Source organism: Salvelinus sp. IW2-2015, linkage group LG9 (genome assembly GCF_002910315.2).
Source record: "Salvelinus sp. IW2-2015 linkage group LG9, ASM291031v2, whole genome shotgun sequence".
Taxonomy (NCBI): domain Eukaryota; kingdom Metazoa; phylum Chordata; class Actinopteri; order Salmoniformes; family Salmonidae; genus Salvelinus; species Salvelinus sp. IW2-2015.
Genome location: NC_036849.1, coordinates 14292537 through 14315909, shown reverse-complemented (window position 1 = coordinate 14315909; position 23373 = coordinate 14292537). Strand labels below are relative to the sequence as shown.

The following is a 23373-nucleotide window of genomic DNA, read 5'->3' as shown; positions in this document are numbered from 1 at the left end:
TAGTGTGTTATAGGTTTTCTTTGAGACTGTGGTCCCAGCTCTCTTTAGGTCATTGACCAGGTCCTGCCGTGTAGTTCTGGGCTGATCCCTCACCTTCCTCATGATCATTGATGCCCCACGAGGTGAGATCTTGCATGGAGCCCCAGACCGAGGGTGATTGACCTCATCTTCAACTTCTTCCATTTCTAATAATTGCGCCAACAGTTGTTGCCTTCTCACCAAGCTGCTTGCCTATTGTCCTGTAGCCCATCCCAGCCTTGTGGCAGGTCTACAATTGTATCCCTGATGTCCTTACAACAGCTCTCTGGTCTTGGCCATTGTGGAGAGGTTGGAGTCTGTTTGATTGAGTGTGTGGACAGGTGTCTTTTATACAGGTAACAAGTTCAAACAGGTGCAGTTAATACAGGTAATGAGTGGAGAACAGGAGGGCTTCTTAAAGAAAAACTAACAGGTCTGTGAGAGCCGGAATTCTTACTGGTTGGTAGGTGATCAAATACTTATGTCATGCAATAAAATGCAAATGAATTACTTTATACTTAAAAATCATACAATGTGATTTTCTGGATTTTTGTTTTAGATTCCGTCTCTCACAGTTGAAGTGTACCTATGATAAAAATTACAGACCTCTACATGCTTTGTAAGTAGGAAAACCTGCAAAATCGGCAGTGTATCAAATACTTGTTCTCCCCACTGTATATGTCTTAAAACAGTCAAATAAAACCTATACAGCTGTGTGATTAGCTTTGGCTACACAATGTAAACATAAGCCTATAGGCTATGGCTGCAGCTATACGTCTCAAAATAGTAAAATAAAACCTATACAGCTGTGTGATTAACTTGGTTCCCTGTACAGCCTGGGCATTTTCACCGGTCTATCTGCAATGTGTGGACTAACTAATTGTAGTTAGTTAAGCAGTCATTTATACAAATGCACTTCTGCCATACAATCTTAAGTGTTACTAAGTGTGTACACATTTGAATGTTTGAATTAAAATCTTACCATCAAAATATTCCTCTTCTGCACTTTCTTGAGGCAAAATCATCAATGATGTCATCATAGGACATGTGTTTCCCCATGTCATGATTGATGCTCATGATGGCCAGACCACTCAAACGTTCCTGTGACATGGAAGACCTCAGATAGCTTTTGATGAGCTTTCATTTTGAAAACCTCCTCTCTGCCGATGCTACTGTTACTGGTAGAGTGACTGCAATTCTAAGGGCTATCCAAAGGTTAGGATAGAGTTCTTCCTGGTTTTTCTCACAGAGAAAGGGAAGCAGCTCAAAGTCAGTCATCTTATCTGATGGCAGATCAGGTGAATTCTGAGTCTCGTGTGCCAGATCCATTCCACTGATGTCATTTCTGAAGGTTAGAGTGTTTTCAACTTCCATGCAGTGAGCCTTTAAAGATTCACTGGACATCTGAGAGGCAGTGCTGAAGTTCAGCAGCACTCCATATTTGGTTTTCACCTGGTCGAGTGTTTCAAATCTCTCATCCATGGATGTCACAGCAGTCGACCACAATGTTGAAGTAGTTGACTTCAAGGTTTTTCAGTGCATCAGTCACTGGTTCATCAGGAGCCTCATAGCTGAAATGCTGCTTGCTGTTTGTCAGTCTCTTCTCTTTCAGAACAGCCTCCACATTATTTTTTCACAAATGCTTTTGGCTGTTGTCTGGGCCTCAGAGAATCCAGTTTCCCGGTATGTATTGAGGGAGGCCTTTGATTTGAGATTAAATTCACTGCGATATCCAACTGCATTGAGGCGGATTGGAGGAGCTCGTTCACCTCGTTTGTCATTTTCATTATCTCACACCATACGATACAGCAAATCAAGAAGCGGTAGGCCCAATTTCCTCTGCAAGTGCTTGTGCCTCCACTTTGGCTACAGGATCGTTGATCGTCTGTCTGGCTTCCAGTAATGCCTCCCGAACCTCAGAAGCCCGATACCTGATTGCATGAACACTTTGGAGCCTACTCTCCCATCTTGTTTTACTCCATGACTTCATGGTTATGTTCACGTGTTTCTTCAAAACACTCAATCTTTGTGTGCCAGCTGAAAAGAAGGTGAAGAGCTTTTGCACATGCCCCAAAAAAACAATTGCATCTTTTGAAGATTTGGCAGCATCTGCAATGACAAGGTTAAGAGTATGTGCGCCAGATGGGACGTAAACGACTCTGGGATGTTTTTTTGAGCAGTCTGGCTTTACTCCTAGGTGCTTGCCCTTCATGTCGGACCCATTATCATAAGCTTGCCCTCTGCAATCTTCAAATGGAATCTTTAGCTTGTTCAGCTTATATAAGATGACAGTGGACATCTTGTAACCTCAACATTCAGCAAAGCCGAGGAAGTGTTCCTTGATATCTGGCTTTCCCTTTAAAGCCACGCTTCTCAGAAAATTGGACATTTGCTCCTGGTGACTAATGTCAGGTGTACAGTCCAAGATAATGGAGAAGTACTTTGAGTTTCTTACTTGAGTTACTATTGCTTCCAGAATCTTGTCACTAAAAATCTGTATCAGCTCATTCTGTGTGCGCTTCCCAAGGTAAAGAACATGTGTCTCTCCATCTTTAATTTTGCTGAGATGATTTTCCATAACGGTGTCAAATTTAGCCAGTAATTCAACCTCTTTTAGGAAGTTTCCATTATCTGGTTGGAAGAGTTTGTCTGATGAACACCTGAATGCTAGGTGTGTTTCAGCCAGAGACTGGGTGATACTTATTAAACGTGTAAGGACATCCCGCCATCTCTTTCTTTCAGCCTCCAAAATTGTCATTTGTATCTGGTCAAGAGTCTGTCCCCGATTTAGGCGCAGATCAAGTTCTCTCCACTTAATCATATTGTTTGTGTGTTCAGGACTACCCTCATGGTGTTTCAGAATGGCGTTGATATTTGACCAGTCATTCACACCTTCCTTTATTATTTTGTAGTCTTTTGTAGAAAAGCTTACAACAAAAACAATACACAGCGTTTTAGTATCAAAGCAACAAGAGACATGTCTTATGTAGGGAAATTGGGAACCTGACATGTCTCTTGTTGCAGGGAAAAGGTAGGATATTGGTATTTAGGTTTGTTATTCAGTTTGCGTGCCCTAATCGATAAGGCATCTGATTCTGCATCAGAAGATTGAGCGATAGTGTTTCTTTGTAGTTGTTAAATATGACTAGTTTTCCTAATTTAGACACTTTTCCTACATAAACCATGTATCTTGTTACCAGTAAAAGGTAGGATATTGTTATGTAGGTTGAATAACCAGAGACTGCGTGGCCTAATGGATAAGGCATACGATTCACAATCTGAAGAGTGATGGTTTGAGTACCTTTGTGGACCATTTATCTACTGTTGATACTTAGAAAAATGACATTGTCATGTATTTGAACACACTGTGTAGCCTAATGGAGTGTGACTTTCAATCAACAAAAAAAATGAGGTTCTTTGTGGTTGTTTAATTTAACTAGCTGTCCTCATTTAAACAATTTCCCTACTTAAAGGAAAACTCCACCCAAAAACGATCTATTGGCATTTGTTTCATTAGTACATTATTAACACAGTCCCAAAATGTTGTACTTGTCAGCAATCAAGTTTTCAAGATACGTAACTTTCAAAATACAGAAATTAGCCCCGAATGATTTCTGTATTTTGAAAGTTTGCATAACTGTAGCAAAATATCTGCAGGATAGTCTGAACAGAACCCACAAGAGGTCTTGAGTATTGTATAACTTTTCTCTCTCGCGCACAGTTATCGGAGGCCCAGGTAAAATGGTGCAGCAATATCAGTCGACATCACAAAGCAAGTCCACCTTTTCCGCCGCTTAATTCTGCCAGTCTTTTCCTTCCTCACCAACGCACAATCAAAAATGAAAAACATACACAGCATTAAACAAATGGGAACTTGCCTCACAATGAGGGGATGTGAGTGCCACAGGAGATAAGACTGAGGAAGTGTCGAGATAGTGTGTGTCTCTCGAGATAGAGATAGTGTCACCCTCTGATAACCAGGTGGTGAATCGCATCTCTGCATGTCTGGCAGACATATCAGTGTGGATGACGGATCACCACCTCAAGCTGAACCTRGGCAAGACGGAGCTGCTCTTCCTCCCGGGGAAGGACTGCCCGTTCCATGATCTCGCCATCACGGTTGACAACTCCATTGTGTCCTCCTCCCAGAGTGCTAAGAACCTTGGCGTGATCCTGGACAACACCCTGTCGTTCTCAACTAAACATCAAGGCGGTGACCCGTTCCTGTAGGTTCATGCTCTACAACATTCGCAGAGTACGACCCTGCCTCACGCAGGAAGCGCGGCAGGTCCTAATCCAGGCACTTGTCATCTCCCGTCTGGATTACTGCAACTCGCTGTTGGCTGGGCTCCCTGCCTGTGCCATTAAACCCTACAACTCATCCAGAACGCCGCAGCCCGTCTGGTGTTCAACTTTCCCAAGTTCTCTCACGTCACCCCGCTCCTCCGCTCTCTCCACTGGCTTCCAGTTGAAGCTCGCATCCGCTACAAGACCATGGTGCTTGCCTACGGAACTGTGAGGGGAACGGCACCTCCGTACCTTCAGGCTCTGATCAGGCCCTACACCCAAACAAGGGCACTGCGTTCATCCACCTCTGGCCTGCTCGCCTCCCTACCTCTGAGGAAGTACAGTTCCCGCTCAGCCCAGTCAAAACTGTTCGCTGTCTGGCACCCCAATGGTGGAACAAACTCCCTCACGACGCCAGGTCAGCGGAGTCAATCACCACCTTCCGGAGACACCTGAAACCCCACCTCTTTAAGGAATACCTAGGATAGGATAAAGTAATCCTTCTAACCCCCCCCCCCCTTAAAAGAGTTAGATGCACTATTGTAAAGTGGTTGTTCCACTGGATATCATAAGGTGGAATGCACCAATTTGTAAGTCGCTCTGGATAAGAGCGTCTGCTAAATGACTTAAATGTAAATGTAAGTGAAATTAGGCAGGCTGATACAAAGATTTGGATCAAAGCCACTGGAATATCTTTCAAAAGTTGAAATACTTCATGTGGAATTAGCTCAGAAAACAAGGTAAAGCATATTTAGAGAGCAACACAACTTCTGTCACTTGCCTCAAATCTAGGAAATCTGAGAAACAACAGTAGGCTATATAAGACAATAAAGTCAGATGTAAAATAGGATGGCAATGATTTTATTATGTTAAGAAATCAACACATTTAAGAAATTCACAGTTATTTTATATACACTGGTCTATTGCACATATTAAAAAAACAGGCTTGACACACCCAGCTCACATGGGTTATAGACTATACATTTCAGATACCCATTAAATTAAGAAAATAAAACAAAATAACCATTGTTTATCGTTACAATACATTTTATCACGTTTTAGATTGACCGAAGTGGATCTGAACGATCCAATGCTTTTTTGTTAATAGGAACCATCTTTTCAAAAAAACGTTGTCATTGGGATGAATTTAGAAAAACTGATGATATTGCTCTTTCCAACCTTACCATGTGTTTGTTCCATTGGAAACAAAGCCACAGACAATGATTTAGAAGTACCCCCCACAGAAAAAGTTAATGAACCTCCAAGAAGGATAATAAACGATATCTTCAATTTGTTCTGATAACACCATATAAAGCATGTATAGCATATAATCCATGTTGGGGTTTTTCAGGGTTATCCTTTTAAGCAGCCAAATAAGACTTCACTTACTACTTTGTTCAAAATATACATAAAAACGGTGCAAAACTTTCAGTCAAAACCCATAGTGGCATGCACCACTGTAAACATCTATGCTTAAATTCACACGGCTTAGCGGTAAATGCGCCTATGACAAATGCACAGTAGTCAAGGAAATATCCAGTGTTTCCAGTTATCCAGTGTTTTGTTCATTGAGGATTTACTGTCTGACCTCCAGCTTTTAAAGTGTTGTGTTAGAACATATGGCTGTATGAGTTAGTGCTCGTCTTTGTCTCGTCCCATCTTCTCCTTCTTCTCCTTCTTCTCCTTTTCGTCCTGCAGGGCCGTGCCCAGTTTCTTGATGAGGACAGAGAGGACCTTGTCCAGGGGGTCCATCACCCCCCTCTGGAGCCATTTGGGAATTGTAGTCCTTGCGTGGTGGAAGCCTAGCTTCTGCAGAATGTAGTCCACGCCGACAGGATCGATCTTCCGTCCCGTCCAGGAGATGAGCCTATGGAAATTGATAATTAAGACTGAGTCAAGAAACCCACAGATGTATGGACAAAAGGGTTTACGTTTAGGGTATAGGCCTAAAAGTGGGCTTATGGAGTAGTTGAAATGCTCAGGTGAGGGGTTAAGGAGTCACAAAACACAGGGATCAATTACACATACTACAAATGTACTGTATTGTTAGATTGGAAAAAAGTGTTAAGTTCATGTTTTATGTATCCATATACTTCTGTTATTACAGGGCTATCACTCAGTCAAGAGTGCACCTGCGCGGGAAGTCTTGTTGTTGATGGATCTAGCCTTGAGTGGAATGGCTACTGTACTGTGTTCATACAGTATAGTAAACTTTGTTAAACTGGAACCTTGTCGTTGAGTCATTTCGAGTTAACATTGGTAGCAGAGGATGGCTAATAACTGTGCCACCTCGCTTCGACGAGAAGAGGTGGTACGAAAGTTGGAAAAATGAACTTGGAATCTGGACACGGGTTACTAATCTGGTCGCGAAAAAGCAAGCACTTGCGGTGGTTTTATCGTTTGAGGGAAGAGCGAGAGATACAGCACTGGAAATATCTGTTGAGGATTTGAACAAGGATGATGGTATGGGAACTTTGATCAGAGCACTGGATTCTGTATTTCTTAAAGAAGAGAAAGACGAGGCATATTCAAACTTTGACAGTGTTACGAGAGATATTTCGGTTGCAATGACGGACTACATCATTGACTTCGAACAGAGGTACAATAGGATGCGCAAGTACGACATGGTTCTCCCGGATGCAGTGTTAGCTTTCAAGTTGCTAGATACTGCCTGTCTAGATGGTAGGGAGAAACAGTTGGCTTTGACTGGGACTAAAAATAATTTTGGGTGAAAAGACGTCTGTCGCGCCAATAACAGATGGAATGCAAGTGAGTGACGCAGCATATTACACTGAGCAGCAGAGAAAAGGCAACAAAAAGTCACGTTCTCAAGACAACCAGAAGAGGGCGCCATTTCCCGGCACAAATCCACCGGACAAATATGGAAGGAGATCAAAATGTGCTATTTGTCAAAGCACTTACCATTGGGTTAAAGACTGTCCTCATAAAAATGAACAAGTTAAACTAACAGAGGAAAATGTAAACACAGAGATAGAGCAGTGTAACATTACACTGTTTTCAAACGAATCTGCTTCTGATACTGAGATTTTTATAGTTGAATCCTTAGGATCTGCTGTGATTGATACTGCATGTACACGGAGAGTGTGTGCTGCAAAATGGCTTGATAGCTATGTCAGTGAACGAAATATGGAAGTAGTACAAAATATGATTGACACACGAAGCAACAGAGCTTTCAAATTTGGAGATGGGAGAATTGTCCATTCTACCAAGAGAGTTAAGATACCAGCAAAAACTGGTCAGACAAAGTGTTACATTGAAACAGAGGTGGTCCCTGCAGATATCCCCTTAATATTAAGCAAAGCTTCCCTCAAGAAGGCAGAGGCTGTACTAGACATAAATAATGACAAGGCAGTGATGTTTAAACAACCAGTGACTCTTGAACTTACTACCTCAGGCCACTATTATGTAAACATTTTAGATAAAGATATCATCCATGCAAAAATGAGATTCTGACTGACACAGAGCACATGGAGATTCTGACAGTCACAGAAAACATGAACACAAAAGAAAAACACAAAGTATTGTTAAAGCTTCACAAACAGTTTGGGACATGCTACAGTTGACAGACTTCAGAAGTTACTCAGCAGTTCAGGGAATAATGATGATGAGAGTATTTCCATTCTACAGCAGATAGTTAACAGTTGTGAGACATGTAAAAAATACAGTAAACATAAGCCCAAACCAGCTGTTGGTTTGCCACTGGCGTACAAGTACAATGAAACAGTGGCTGTAGATCTACATGAGTTAGGACCAAGTGTGTGGTACCGTCACATAATCCACCACTTCACACGCTTTAGTGCTGGAAGCATTGTGAATACAAAGAAACCCAGTGACATCATCAAGCACTTCATTCATTCCTGGATAAGTGTGCATGGCCCGCCCCAGAAATTGTACAGTGACAATGGAGAAGAATTCAATAATAATGAAATAAGAGAAATGGCAGAGAACTTCAACATGGAAGTAGACAACTGCTGCATACAGTCCATGGAGCAATGGACTTATGGAGAGACACAATCAAACACTCACAGAGATCATGCTGAAAGTGAAGCAAGACAATGGATGTGACTGGAAAACAGCCCTAGATTGGTCTTTGATGGCAAAAAACTCAATGCACAATGTTCATAGCTACAGCCCATACCAACTAGTGTTCGGGCAGAACCCTAATCTTCCCTCTGTACTGGTTGACAAGCCACCAGCACTAGAAGGGACCAGTGTGAGTGCATAGGTGGGACAGCACCTTTCAGCACTACATGCAGCGAGAAAAGCGTTCACTGAAGCATAGTGCTCAGAGAGAATTCGCAGGGCTCTGCGTAAACAGCTTCGACCCACCGATGAGAAGTACGAAACTGGAAACAAAGTGTACAACAAAGGAGTTGACTGTCAAGAGTGGAAAGGACCGGGAGTAGTCATTGGCCAAGATGGTGTGGTGATATTTGTGAGGCACGGAGGCATCATTGTCAGGGTGCATCACTCAAGATTGCGGAAAGTAAATGATCAATAAGATAGAGGGGCTGTTGCTGAGAATCAGTCTCCTAATGAAAATGAAAAAATGACACAGTAACAGACACAAACCTACCAGATGTTGCATCCAATGATATGGACACTGAAACTGACACAGAAAATGGAGCAGAGACCTTCAACCATGCCACAGATAATACTGTTGAGCGTTCAAATGAGGAAAACATTCAACAACAGCCACCTGTGTTAAGAGAACATGGTTGTTCCAATCTGAAAACTGGAGAAACTGTTAAATACATGGACAGAGAAAGTGGTAATCCACATACAGCAACCGTCATTGGACGAGCAGGAAAAGCAAAAGGAAAACACCAGAGCTGGTATAACTTTCAGTACTCTGAACCAGCTATACTTTCTGGTACAACAGGGTCAGCTGAGCTGTCACTTGTAGATAATCTCAGAATTGAACCAATGGAAAATCGAAAGAGAATGACATTCAAAATGATGATGTACTTGAAACAAAGGACGTGTCATTTGACTCAGCTAAGCTAGATGAGCTCAGTAATTGGAGGAAAAAGGGAGTGTTTGAGGAAGTCAAAGACATTGGCCAAAAATGCGTCTCAACAAGGTGGGTGTGTACCCTTAAAGAATCCTTAACTGGAATAGTGCCTAAAGCACGTCTAGTGGCTAGAGGTTTTGAGGAGCTGGCTGCTAAAGAACTCCCAAAAGACTCACCAACATGCGCCTCAGAGTCACTCAGATTGCTGATGTCAGTGATCTGCCAGAAAAAATGGAAACTTAATTCCATAGACATCAAATCTGCATTTTTGCAGGGACCAGAGCTGTCAAGGAACATTCACATCCAACCTCCGCCTGAAGCTAAAAGCGAAGGAACACTGTGGAAACTAAAAAAGTGTGTGTATGGCCTGGCAGATGCATCACTCTACTGGTACAACAAAGTCAAGGCAACAATGCTGAATACAGGTGGAAAAATGTCACATGTGGATCCTGCAGTCTTCTATTGGCTTGATCAAGACTGCAATGTGACTGGAGTACTTGCCTGTCATGTTGATGACTTTATCTGGGGTGGCTCACAGACTTTTGCTACAACTGTGATTCCACACCTCAAAGCTGTCTTCCAGGTTGGCCGTGAGGAGCATGATAATTTTTGTTATGTTGGCATAGAGTTTATTACAGTTGATGGAACAATACTGATGCAACAGGAGAGCTATATCAAGAATCTTCAACCCATTCACATGGATTCTTCAAGAGCCGTACAAAGGAATTCCCCTCTATGTGGAATTGAAGCTGATCAATTGAGGTCAAAGATAGGACAAATTTTATGGGTTGCTAGAAAAAGTAGACCTGATGTAATGTTTGATGGTTGCAACTTGGCATCTAACACAAAACACGCCACTGTACAAACCATTAATGGGGCGAACAAAGTTGTTCGTAAACTGAAATCACAACAAGTGACTTTAAAGTTTCAGCATGTTGGATAAGATGACTCTTTGAAACTAGTTGTCTTCAGTGATGCTTCGCTAGGGAACCTTACAGATGGAGGCACACAAGGTGGACATTTAGTCGTGTTAATGGGTGAAGGAGGAAAATTCTCACCTATCTGTTGGCAGTCAAAAAGGATCAGAAGGGTTGTCCGAAGCACACTTGCTGGAGAAACCCTTGCTCTTTTGGATGGAATTGACAATGCTATCTTTCTTGCAACTCTGTTCTCAGAGCTTACCACTGGTGAGACAAAACAGCACTTTCTACCTGTAGTTTGTGTCACTGACAGCTACTCATTAATTGATGTTGTGAAGTCAACCAAGTCTGTCACAGAGAAAAGACTTCGTCTTGAGATTAGCAGCATCAAGGAACTTATTCAAGCAGAGAATCTGTGGTCGACCACAAAGGAACAGCTTGCTGACTGTCTGACTAAAAAAGGAGCATCCGGTCTTTTGCTCCTACAGGCTCTCAGTAATGGAAAGTAGCAGCTTGAGTAATACTAATAAAAACTGTCACACAACCCATTTGTAATGAGGAACTTGAATAATACTTGGACATTTAATTACGTTGTTGATGTTTTATTTGTCTTTAAAGAAAAGGGGAGATTGTTAAGTTCATGTTTTAAGTATCCCTATATTTCTGTTATTACGGGGCTATCACTCAGTCAAGAGTGCACCTGCGCGGGAAGTCTTGTTGTTGATGGACCTAGCCTTGAGTGGAATGGCTACCTTGTACTGTGTTCATACAGTATAGTAAACTTTGTTAAACTGGAACCTTGTCGTTGTGTCATTTCGAGTTAACAAAAAGTGTCTGCACAGTGGCATATGTTATTGGTCTGAGGGCTTGGGTCTGGTTTACCGGAGTGTGGGCTCCAGGTGCCAGGTGTTGCACATGAATTCTCTCCAGTCCACCGTGGTGTAGTTGATGCCTTCCTCCTTGTCTGTGGAGTTCTCATCATGCAGGGCTGTCGGGCTCTTCTGGCCAGGCCGAGTGGCAAAGATCCGGGGGTTGAAAAGGGCTGCAGACCAGGGAAGGGGGGGGGAGAGAGAGTTTGTGTGAAACTATAGAGTGCCTTGGTTCTCCATGTTCTTCTATGACTACTAGTTCCTAAAACAAAGAGCACCTTTAATTTAGCTTCAATGATATTTTAGTTCTACCTACATTGCTCTTTTTTTCTATATAAAGTTAGCAGTGAAAGTTATCATGTTTCATGAGCTGAAAAAAACAAAAAAAACAAACACAAATGTTCCATATGCACAAAAAGCATATTTCTCTAAAATGTTGTGCACAAATTAGTTTACTGTTAGTGAGAATTTCTTCTTTGCCAAGATAATAACCCATCTACCTGACAGGTGTGGCATATCAAGAAGCTGATTAAACAGAATGATCATTACACCTTGTGCTGGGGACAATAAAAAGCCACTCTAAAATGTGCAGTTTTGTCACACAACACATTGCCACACATTGTCTTAAGTTTTGGGGGAGTGTTCAATTGTCATGCTGACAGCGGGAATGTCCACCAGAGCTGTTGCCAGAGAATTTAATGTTAATTTCTCTACCATAAGCCACCTCCGTTGTTTTAGAGAATTTGTCAGTACGTCCAACCTGCAACACAACCACAGACCACGTGCATGGCGTTGTGTGGGCGAGTGGTTTGCTGACGTCAACGTTGTGAACAGAGTGCCCCATGGTGGCGGTGGGGTTATAGTATAAGCTACAGACAACAAACACAATTGCATTTTTTTTAAAATCCCCTTTCCCCCCCAATTTCGTGGTATCCAATTGTTAGTAGTTACTGTCTTGTCTCATCACTACAACTCCCGTACGGGCTCGGGAGAGACAAAGGTCGAGAGACATGCGACCCCCGAAACACAAACCAACCAAGCTTCTTAACACAGCGCACATCCAACCCGGAAGCCAGCCGCACCAATGTGTCGGAGGAAACACCGTACACCTAGCGACCTGGTCAGCGTGCACTGTGCCCGGCCCGCCACAGGAGTCGCTAGTGTGCGATGAGACAAGGATATTCCTACCGGCCAAACCCTCCCTAACCCGGACGACGCAATTGTGCGTCGCCCCATGGCGACAGAGGCTGGGCGACAGAGCCCATCACGACAGAGCCTGGGCTCGAACCCAGAGTCTCTGGTGGCACAGCTAGCACTGCGATGCAGTGCCTTAGACCACTGCGCCACCCGGGAGGCCACACAATTGCATTTTATATATGGCAATTTGAATGCACAGAGACACCGTGACGAGATCCTGAGGCCCATTGTCATGCCATTCATCCGCCGCCATCACCTCATGTTTCAGCATGATAATGCTCGGCCCCATGTCGCAAAGATCTGTACACAATTCCTGGAATTGTGAATATGTCCCAGTTCTTCCATGGCCTACATACTCACCAGACATGTCACCAATTAGGCATGTTTGACTGATTCCTTATATGAACTGTAAAATCTTTGAAATTATTGCATGTTGCATATATATTTTTGTTCAGTATTAATAAAGTTATCATGTAAAGTACAGTTAATCGTTCTGGTTTGCTACATATAGTGTGCTGCTGCTGTTAACATTTCAGGGGCTCTCACCCTTCTCTTTTTCCTTCAGGTAGGCAGAGACCAGGTCGTGCAGAAACATGATGAGCTCGGCATCCATGGTGACACATATGTGGTCTGTGAACTCAGTCACCACGCTGCACTCCACCTTGGGCTTACTGTTGGAGTCTGAAACAGAGAGTCATTCCAACAAAGATATATTAATGGGAACTAACTGAAAATGACAAAAATATTCTTGGAGGACAATACAAGTGGACTTCAACAACAACATTGCCCCTAAATATATACCATTGCTAATTGTGGTCTGTTCATACTGGTGGACCGAATACCAACTGAGCCTACCAGTCAAGGAGGGTTCATCGGGATCCTGAACATGGATGGACTTGAAGTCCAGCTGCATCCTGGGTAGGGCAAAGACGGTCTCTGTCTCGTGGTTATAGCTGGACGAGCCTCGGAAGCTGCTTAGCAGACTGGAACTCTTGGCGGCAGCCCCACTCTCTGTGTTGTTGGCGTCCACGTTCCGCAAGAGGTATAGCTCTGGGGAACAGGATACATTAGAATGAGGCAGGCGTCTTGAGTACATTGGGTCAAGGGAAACAGGAGACCTTGTATATAACATTGGTAGAATTTAGAAGGCTTTACCCTCATTCCTCATGGCAGTCACATAATTGAACCATTCTTTGACTGTGGCTACTCCGTGAGGGGGGTTTTCGTGCCGGCGACGGGTGATTTTGGTGATGGTGGCCATGGGGCTCTCTAGTGCGCCGCAGGGTTTGGTTACCATGGTGTTGTGACCCAGATGAAAATCCAACGTCTGCACGATATAGGTGGAGTCATCAGTGGAGCCTGATTGGATAAAAAATAGGTTGAGGTTAGAGGTATTTTGGTGACTTGCTTTAGCCCACATCCCCCCCTCTCTGTCTCTTGAAAGCCTTACCATCCTCCAATATCTTCTGAGCCTCGGTCCAAAAGGCTATGTTGGGCTCCTCCAGGTGGAATAAAGCCCAGGACTTGGAGCGGAAGTTGGGCCCATGGAAGCAGGCCAGGGTCATGTGGTTGCCATGGAGACTCATGGAGCCACCCAGTTGCACGGCGTCCTCTGGGAGAGGCATCTGGAAGAGGGAGATGTGGCATCCAGCGATCACCTTCAGAACCCCAGGCCAGTGACGATGGTGGGCTGCATCCATGTCTGGGAGAGAGAGCAATGACGAGAGTGAAAAGGAGCAATGACGATAGAAGGAGAGGGACGAAAGAGAGAGGAAAGGGGAGGAGCAGGGGAAAGAGCATTCCGATCTAAACCTAAAGAAACCCAGGAAACCAGTGATAACGGATTCTTACATAGCTCTGCAGCTTCTTTCTCGATGTTGATGACCGGCGCCTTTGGGGGCAGGTAGGGGACTGGACCCCATGTGGACAACGCTCGTTTGCTGGTGTCAAATTGCTGGGTGAAAAACTCCTGCAGCTTCATCCCGATCTTAATGAGGTCGGGGGTAGTGGAGCGCGAGATGATCACCTGGAAGATATCCCACTGCAAGTCACCGTGGACAAAGATCTCACTGGAGAGAGGAAAGGATAAGTAAAAAGAGAGGTGAAATAGAGGCAGAAAGGGAGAGCGATGGGATAGAAAAAAGGAGGGAGTGAGTGAGAAATGGTCAGAAAATGAGAACAGACAAGAATGTAGCCACAGGGGTTTTGGCTATACATTTTCTCTAGTAGGCTAGCTTATCTACCTTTTCTCTGATAGGCTGGTCTCAACGGTGCACAGGTTGACCTTCCACTCGTCCTGGAGTTGCAGGTCTGCGTTGCTGAAGATGCCCATGAGGATGCTGGAGCCCATGTAGTCCACACGGGCCTCCGTGGAGCCCATGGTGATCTGGATCTTATGGCTGGGCTGCTGGTTGGGGTGCTCCGAGATGTGTGCTTCAACAAACATGTTTTGTTAGGTGCGGCAGAGAGATCTCCCTGTCAAATTCTACTAGTATGACAGGGATGTTTAAGTTAGAGCTGAATGTGTTCATCATTTTAACGCCAAGACCCGAGGCTAGAGTACAATCTTTGACATCCATCACAATGTATTTGGAATTGAACAAAAAGTAAACAGTACATGCCAGTGGCTTAATACATTATTTATCATCCCTGTACTTACAGACCATCTCCAGGGTGTTGACATCTATGTTGCCCCCCACCACGCCGCCTTTAGAGTCCAGTTTGGAACGACCCAGGCCCACGGACATGCTGATCTCTCGGTCTCGGTTACTACCCACTGACAGACGACCCTGACTCTTCAGCCCACTGGTGGTCCAACTAGAGGTAAAAAAGAGCAAGGGAAAACAGTTCCACCCACCTCCTCATGAATAAGTAACATCTGCTTTCTAGGAGGCATTGTTTTGTTAAGGGTTATATGTAGAATTGTTCCGTTTTTATATAGGTTGTCAGATACAGATACGCTCGTCTTATGTGGCAGGGCTTGCAAACTATTACAGACTACAAAGGGAAGCACAGCCGTGAGCTGCCCAGTGACGCGAGCCTACCAGACGAGCTAAATCACTTCTATGCTCGTTGCGAGGCAAGCAACACTGAGGCATGTATGAGAGCATCAGCTGTTCCGGGTTTGACTGTGTGATCACGCTCTCCGTAGCCGACGTGAGTAAGACCTTTAAACAGGTCAACATTCACAAGGCTGTGGGGCCAGACGGATTACCAGGACATGTGATCCGGGCATGTGCTTAACCTCCCCTTTCATGTAACAAAGTCATGGCCATCATACCTTAAACCAGTTAAATGTAAATCAAAAATGTAATTATTTATCATGAGGACACAAGCTCAAGTACACAGTACAAATACGATAAAAATATGAAATATTTTATATTATGTATTTCCTATTCAACAAAACTGTACGAATAAGGCTTGAAATTACTTATATACTTTCTAAATGTAGTATAATCAAATTATAAAACGACTAACTATAATATTTCACCTTATAACTGTAAAATACATATTTGTATGTTTAGTGTTAGAGAAAATGTGCATATTTTCGAAAGGTCTCTCTTGATCAAAACGTCTGCCCCCATCACTGTGAACATCTCCCTGAACTCATTAGGAACTTGCCTTTCATCTCATATTATTATTGTCTGTCTATGACAAACAGAAAGTGTTTTTTTGTTTAAAATCTATTAATTATTTTAGATTAATGGCTATAAATCAAGAGCTGAATGTGCTACAGTCATGAAACCATTTGCTCCTGCTACGCTAGGATGTAAGGATTGCAGGCATGTGCTTTGTCAGTGGCTGTGACATTGGGTTCAACCAGGAGTTGATGGACAGTCAGAAGAGCGAATTAAATGGTAGGAGGGACATCCCAGTTTCAAGTGGTTTGAGATTTCACATCCCACGTCACACTAGCAGAACTATGCAAGTCCCTTAAACAGAGGACTTTACATCTAAGAGGTTAAGGGAAAGATGATCATTTTGTACATGTATAAACGGCGAGCTTGACCAATTTCAGTCCCCTTGCTTAGGGGTTCCAGGGTCCTACCTGGAGTTCTATTTAAAAGGACTGAGAAGCTCAGCTCTGGTGACTTTTTAAAAGGATATTCTACTCCAAAATTTATGAAAATAAAATTATGCTAACACCATCTGAAAAATAGTTCGAAACGAGCCCAATAACATATTGGTAAAAATTATGTTACAATTATTTTAACATATTGGACCATGCATATAGCCTATGCATGGTCTATATTATCAGATGTGCTATTAGCAATAAGCATCATCACCTGCAGCCCAACTTATGAAGCATAGTGGCTATACAATTTAGTTTTTAGGCTGAAGCATGGGGTTTGTCTATCTGCATTTACCCATTGGACACAACATCCTGTTTGTATTTTTTTTTAATGATTATTATTTTATTATGAATATTGAAATAATAATAATTTTTGGTTTGTTTCTATTACAAAGTATGTCACTGCCCTTTTAAGACGACATTGCGCCCCTTTAAGAGCTCTGTTGTGCAGCTGCGCCTAAACCATGCTTGAAACTCCGGTTGTAAAAATGCATTTGTAGAACAATTGCAAATAACGAAATTGAAGGAGTAGAGGAATAATTGCAATGTAAAACTGGGATCCCCCGCTTTTTTTTAACACATTCCAAAACTGCTTTCATTTGCCAGCAGCTACAGTAAGCTACACACCGGTCTCTGAGTTGAGCGCTGCTGTGGTGCGCATTATAGACTATATAATTCCCTTCATCTGAACATCGGGAATATATCTCCCCGGATATTTTTATTGCCTCTCCAGAATCCATATGACGGAAATTCATTGCAGTGACAGAGAACTTTAACCACTGCAGATATAAACATTAGGTAACGTGCTGATATGAATTAGATGGAATAGACAATCTGTGTACTGAAACTGGCCCCTAGCGTGTAGAGCAAGGCTCTTGAACCCTGTTCCTGGAGAGCTACTGTCCTGCTGGTTTTCACTCCAACCCTAATCTAGCGCACCTGATTTTTTCTAATTAATTAGTAAATAAACTGAATCAGGTTAGTCACAACTGGGGTTGGAGCTTAAACCTACAGGATGGTAGATCTCCAGGAATAGGGTTGGAGAGCCCTGGAGATATAGTATAGTGTGTTGGGTGGGAGGGGAAAAAGGGAGACCTACGTGTTGTTGCCCATGACATTGCTCATGTTCATCTGGACGTTGAGCTGCTTCAGGTTGATGGCGAACACCACTAGTGTCTCCCACGGGGTCCCTTGGGGGCCGGCTGCCTTGCCGTTTTTATTGAACGACGGCGTGGACGTCTTGGTCACAGAATCTATATGGAAGGGAAATGTATGATGTAACGTCATTCTCCCCAAAGCTATTTGTCGAAATTAGAGAGAGTTAATCATAATCTAAAAGTGTCAGAGTACACACTAGCTCAAGTATAAATGAGGGATATAGTATTCATTCATTATTCCTACTGCATTTTAAGCCTACGTTGTGAAAATAATCTCTACACTAAGCTAAAAAAACAGCATTAACACCACTTTAATCCGATCGTGTCGTTCCTCGATGCTGTTGAGCACTCATTTTTGAGCTGGTACCTCTTCTGGGGGCGGAGGAATCAGAGACGCTCCTGGTGCGTCCGGGGGCTGGGGACTTGAGGTGGGAGGACAGGCCGCCGGGGGACATATTACTCCCAGTGGAGTGGTCAGAGAACACGTTGGGGGACTGAGGCATGTACTGCCCAGTGCTACCATCCCAGGTCCTCCAGTAGGCTTTACGGCTGGATTCTGGTGACAGGTGCTGGGTCATGTTCTCTACAGAGTCCGGGGTGGCAGGACCTGAGGCTGGAGGAGAGAAGCAGGTTGAGGTAAAGGGCATATTTTCAAATGTAAACACAGGTTTGGGAAAAATACATACTGTTTTAAAGGGACCGACATTAGCAGAGTTGGAGATTGAAAGGGAACAGAGTAAAAATGTTGATCAATTATTGCATGAGGAAAATGTAGCCATAAGTGAGCAAAGGCCTATTAAGGAGGTGTGTATTTCAACCTGTTGGCATGTTGATGGTCTGGTCTCCCAGGAAGAGGCGTCTGGCGATGCTGCGCCGGTACCAGGCTCTGGGGAAGGCCAGGATCTCACTTAGCCTCCGCATGTCATACTTGAAGGAGGCCGAGCCAATGTCACACACAGCTGAGAAGAGAGAGAAAAAACACTCAAAGTTGTCCAGGAATCCAAGTTTCTGTGGAGGGGAATTAATTGATCAAAATGGATCAGCTTTAGTGACAAGATATACAGTCACATCCAAAATACTCAACTATATTGGATAGTGGCTAACCGTGACGATTAGCCACGGTTATTGTCATGTCTTTTTTTGAACCCCCCTTTCCCCCCAATTTCATGGTATCCAATTGGTAGTTACAGTCCTGTACCATTGCTGCAACTACCGTACGGACTCGGGAGAGGCGAAGGTCAAGAGTCATGCGTCCTCCAAAACACAACCCAGCCAAGCCACACTGCTTCTTGACACAACGCCCACTTAACCCGGAAGCCAGCCACACCAATGTGTCGGAGGAAACACCATAGACCTGCCGACCGTGTCAGCATGCATTGCACCCGGCCCACCACAGGAATCGCTAGTGCGCGATGGGACAGGAACATCCCTGCAGGCCTCCCCTAACCCGGACGATGCTGGGCCAATTGTGCGTCGCCCCATGGGTCTCCCGGTCGCGGCCGGCTGCGACAGAGCCTGGACTCGAACCAGGATCTCTAGTGGCACGGCTAGCACTGCAGTGCCTTGCGCCACTCGGGAGGCCCATAGCTGTCATTTCTGTTAAAATGTTTTGAGCTTGTAATGAATCTTTGAAAATTTGCTACGACATACCTAATGAATACAACACAGCTTTGGTTACACCGGTCTCAAAAATGTATGGTTTTAACTGCTTGGAACTTTTGGAAATTAAGCTTCTCATCCCGACCCTGCCATTCTGTTCGTAAAATGTTTACAAAATGGACCAACCATGTTAAAATGAAAAACTGCTATTGGGTAAACTAGAGTGCATTCGGAAAGTATTCAGACCCCTTGACTTTTACCACATTTTGTTACGTTACAGCCTTATTCTAAAATATTTTTGTTGTTGTTGATCAATCTATACACATTACCCCATAACGACAAATCAAAAACAGGCCTTACATTTTTTTTGCAAATTTATAAAAAATGTTAAACTGAAATATCACATTTAAGTAAGTATTTCAGACCTTTAAATCAGTACTTTGTTGAAGCACCTTTGGCAACGATTAAAGCCTCAAGTCTTCTTGGGTATGACGCTACTAGCTTGGCGCACATGTATTTGGGGAGTTTCTCCCATTCTTCTCTGCAGATCCTCTCAAGCTCTGTCAGGTTGGATGTGGAGCATCACTGCACAGCTATTTTCAGGTCTCTCTACAGATGTTCGATCGGTTTCAAGTCTGGGCTCTGGCTGGGCCACTCAAGGACATTGAGTCTTGTCCCGAAGCCACTCCTGCTTTGTCTTGGCTGTGTGCTTAGGGTCGTTGTCTGTTGGAAGGTGAACCTACGCCCCAGTCTAAAGGTCCTGAGCGCTCTGGAGGTTTTCATTAAGGATCTCTCTGTACTTTGCTCCGTTCATCTTTCCCTTGATCCTGACTAGTCTCTCAGTCCCTGCTGCTGAAAAACATCCCCACAGCATGATGCTGCCACCACCATGCTTCACCGTAGGGATGGTGCCAGGTTTCCTCCAGACGTGACGCTTGGTATTCAGGCAAAAGAGTTCAATCTTGGTTTCATCAGACCAGAGAATCTGGTTTCTCATGTTCTGAGAGTCTTTTAGGTGCCTTTTGGCAAACTCCAAGCGGGCTGTCATGTGCCTTTTACTGAGGAGTGGCTTCTGTCTGGCCACTCTACCATACAGGCCTGATTGATGGAGTGCTGCAGAGATGGTTGTCCTTCTAAGGCAGCCCCCACACCTCTCTGATTCAGACACATTTCAGTTGAATGCATTCAGTTGTACAACTGACTAGGTATCCCCCTTTCCCTTTGTGGAAGGTTCTCCCATCTCCACAGAGTAACTCACGGAGCTCTGTCAGAGTGACCATCCGGTTCTTGGTCACCTCTATGACCAAGGCCTTTCTCCCCCGATTGCTCAGTTTGGCCGGGCGGCCAGCTTTAGGAAGAGTCTTGATGGTTCCAAACTTCTTCCATTTAAGAATGATGGAGGCCACAGGTGTTCTTGGGGACCTTCCATACTGTACCCTTCCCCAGATCTGTGCCTCAACACAATCCTGTCTCGACCTCATGGCTTGGTTTTTGCTCTGACACATACTGTCAACTGTGGGACCTTACAAAGACAGGTGTGTGCCTTTCCAAATCATGTCCAGTCAATTGAATTTGCCACAGGTGGACTCTTAAGTCTCAATTAAGTTGTAGAAACATCTCAAGGATGATCAATGGAAACAGGATGACCCTGAGCTCAATTTCGAATATCATAGCAAAGGGACTGAATACTTAAATAAAGGTATTTCTGTCATTTATTTAAATACAAAAAACTGTTTTCGCTTTGTCATTATGGGTTATTGTGTGAAGATTGGTGAGGAAAATGTTTTATTTAATCAATTTTAGATTAAGGCTGTAACGTACGATTATGTGGAAAAAAAGGAAGAGGTCTGAATACTTTCCGAATGCACTGTATATATATAAAGTTGAATCCCTCTTCTCCTAAAATGAATGTATAAAGACAATATATTTTTGGTTCGTTCACGGTTACCTTCCATAATTCAAATTAAAGTTTGTCACGTGAGCCGAATACAACAGTGAAATGCTTACTTCCAAGCCCTGACCAACACTGCAATTTTTAAGTAAAAAAATAGATATTAGGTAAACAATAGATAAGTAAAGAAATAAAAAAACAAGCAGTAAAATGACAGTGAAAATAACAGTAGCAAGGCTATATACAGGTGGTACCGGTACAGAGTCAATGTGCGGGGGCACCGGTTAGTCGGGCTAATTGAGGTAATATGCACATGTAGGTATAGTTAAAGTGACTATGCATAGATGATAAACAGAGAGTAGCAGCAGCGTAAAAGAGGGGGTTGGCGGGTGGGGGGACACAATGCAAATAGTCTGGGTAGCCATTTGATTACCTGTTAGGGATTCGGGGGGGGGTACTGGTATAGAGTCAATGTGCAGGGGCACTGGTTAGTTGAGGTAATATGTACATGAAGGTAGAATTATTAAGTGGACTATGCAAAGATGTAACAGAGAGTACAGCGGTGTAAAAGAGGGGGGGGGGGGGGCAATGAAAATAGTCTGGGAAGCCATTTTATTAGATGTTCTTGGTCCTAGACTTGCGCCCCGGGAACCGCTTCCATGCGCTTGCGGTAGCATGGCAAGTGGTGGTTGGGGTCTTTGACAATTTTTAGGGCCTTCCTCTGATACCGCCTGGTGTAGAGGTCCTCGAGGGCAGCAGCTTAGCCCCAGTGACTATCCTCTGTAGTGCCTTGCGGTTGGAGGCCGAGCAGTTGCAATACCAGGCAGTGAAGGCAGTGATGGCCTACCCCTGTTGTGTCGTCTGCAAACTTAATGATGGTGTTGGAGTCGTGCCTGGCCATGTGGTCGTCGGTGAAACAGGAGAATAGGAGGGGACTGAGCACGCACCCCTGAGGGGCTCCAGCGTTGAGGATCAGCGTGGCAGATGTGTTGCTACCTACCCTCACCACCTGGGGGCTGCCTGTCAGGAAGTCCAGGATCCAGTTACAGAGGGAGGTGTTTGGTCTCAGGGTCCTTAGCTTACTGTTGAGCTTTGATGGTACTATGGTGTTGAACGCTGGTGTGTGTATGAATAGCATTTTCACGTAGGTGTTCCTTTTGTCCAAGTGGGAAAGGGCCGTGTGGAGTGCAATAGAGATTGCATAATCTGTGGATCTGTTTGACCGGTATGCAAATTGGAGTGGGTCTAGGGTTTCTGGGATAATGGTGTTAATGTGAGCCATGACCAGCCTTCCAAAGAACTTCATGGCTACGGACCTGATGCTACGGGTCTGTAGTCATTTAGGCAGGTTACCTTAGTGTTCTTGGGCACAGGGACTATGGTGGTCTGCTTGAAGCATGTTGGTATTACAGACTCAATCAGGGACATGTTGAAAATGTCAGTGAAGACACCTGCCAGTTGGTCAGCACATGCCCGGAGCACACGTCCTGGTAATTTGTCTGGCCCAGCGGCCTTGTGAATGTTGACCTGTTTAAAGGTCTTGCTACGGAGAGTGTGATCACACAGTTGTCCAGAACAGCTGATGCTCTCATACATGCCTCAGTGTTGCTTGCCTCGAAGCGAGCATAGAAGTGATTTAACTCGTCTGGTAGGCTCGTGTCACTGGACAGCTCACGGCTGTGCTTCCCTTTGTAGTCTGTAATAGTTTGCAGGCCCTGCCACATCCGACGAGTGTCGGAGACGGTGTAGCACGATTAAATCTTATTCCTGTATTGGCGCTTTGCCTGTTTGATGGTTCGTCGGAGGGCATAGCAGGATATCTTATAAGCTTCCGGGTTAGAGTCCTGCACCTTGAAAACGGCAGCGCTACCCTTTAGCTCAGTGCAAATGTTGCCTGTAATCCATAGCTTCTGATTGGGGTATGTACGTACAGTCACTGTGGGAACGACGTCCTCGATGCACTTATTGATAAAGCCAGTGACTGATGTGGTGTACTCCTCAATGCCATCGGAAGAATCCCGGAACATATTCCAGTCTGTGCTAGCAAAACAGTCCTGTAGTTTAGCGTCTGCTTCATCTGACCACTTTTTTATAGACTGAGTCACTGGTGTTTCCTGCTTTAATTTTTGCTTGTAAGCAGGAATCAGGCATATAGAATTATGGTCAGATTTGCCAAATGGAGGGCGAGGGAGAGCTTTGTACACGTCTGTGTGTGGAGTAAAGGTGATCTAGATATTTTTTCCCTCTGGTTGGGCATTTAACATGCTGATAGAAATTAGGTAAAACTGATTTAACTTTCCCTGCATTAAAGTCCCCGGCCACTAGGAG

General features: G+C 44.1%; 1 protein-coding gene across 18 annotated transcripts in view; it reads right to left on the bottom strand.

Annotated features, from left to right (window-relative positions):
- Window positions 1-5145: 5145 nt before the first annotated feature.
- Window positions 5146-23373, bottom strand: part of LOC111968621 (bridge-like lipid transfer protein family member 1) — a 143185-nt gene continuing 124957 nt past the window's right edge. For 17 of the 18 annotated variants that reach the window (XM_023994331.2, XM_023994323.2, XM_023994325.2 and 14 more), the window contains 12 exons: window positions 18374-18514; window positions 17923-18168; window positions 17498-17651; window positions 14986-15143; window positions 14570-14759; window positions 14178-14395; window positions 13777-14028; window positions 13482-13685; window positions 13182-13376; window positions 12873-13007; window positions 11143-11302; window positions 5146-6172 (listed from right to left, as the gene is read on the bottom strand). In XM_023994331.2, coding sequence (XP_023850099.1) covers window positions 5938-6172; window positions 11143-11302; window positions 12873-13007; window positions 13182-13376; window positions 13482-13685; window positions 13777-14028; window positions 14178-14395; window positions 14570-14759; window positions 14986-15143; window positions 17498-17651; window positions 17923-18168; window positions 18374-18514 — 2288 coding nt within the window. In that variant the 3' untranslated portion in view covers window positions 5146-5937. Of the gene's footprint in view, window positions 6173-11142; window positions 11303-12872; window positions 13008-13181; window positions 13377-13481; window positions 13686-13776; window positions 14029-14177; window positions 14396-14569; window positions 14815-14985; window positions 15144-17497; window positions 17652-17922; window positions 18169-18373; window positions 18515-23373 lie in introns of those variants that run through there. The other variant, XM_023994337.2, reaches the window with a different exon arrangement.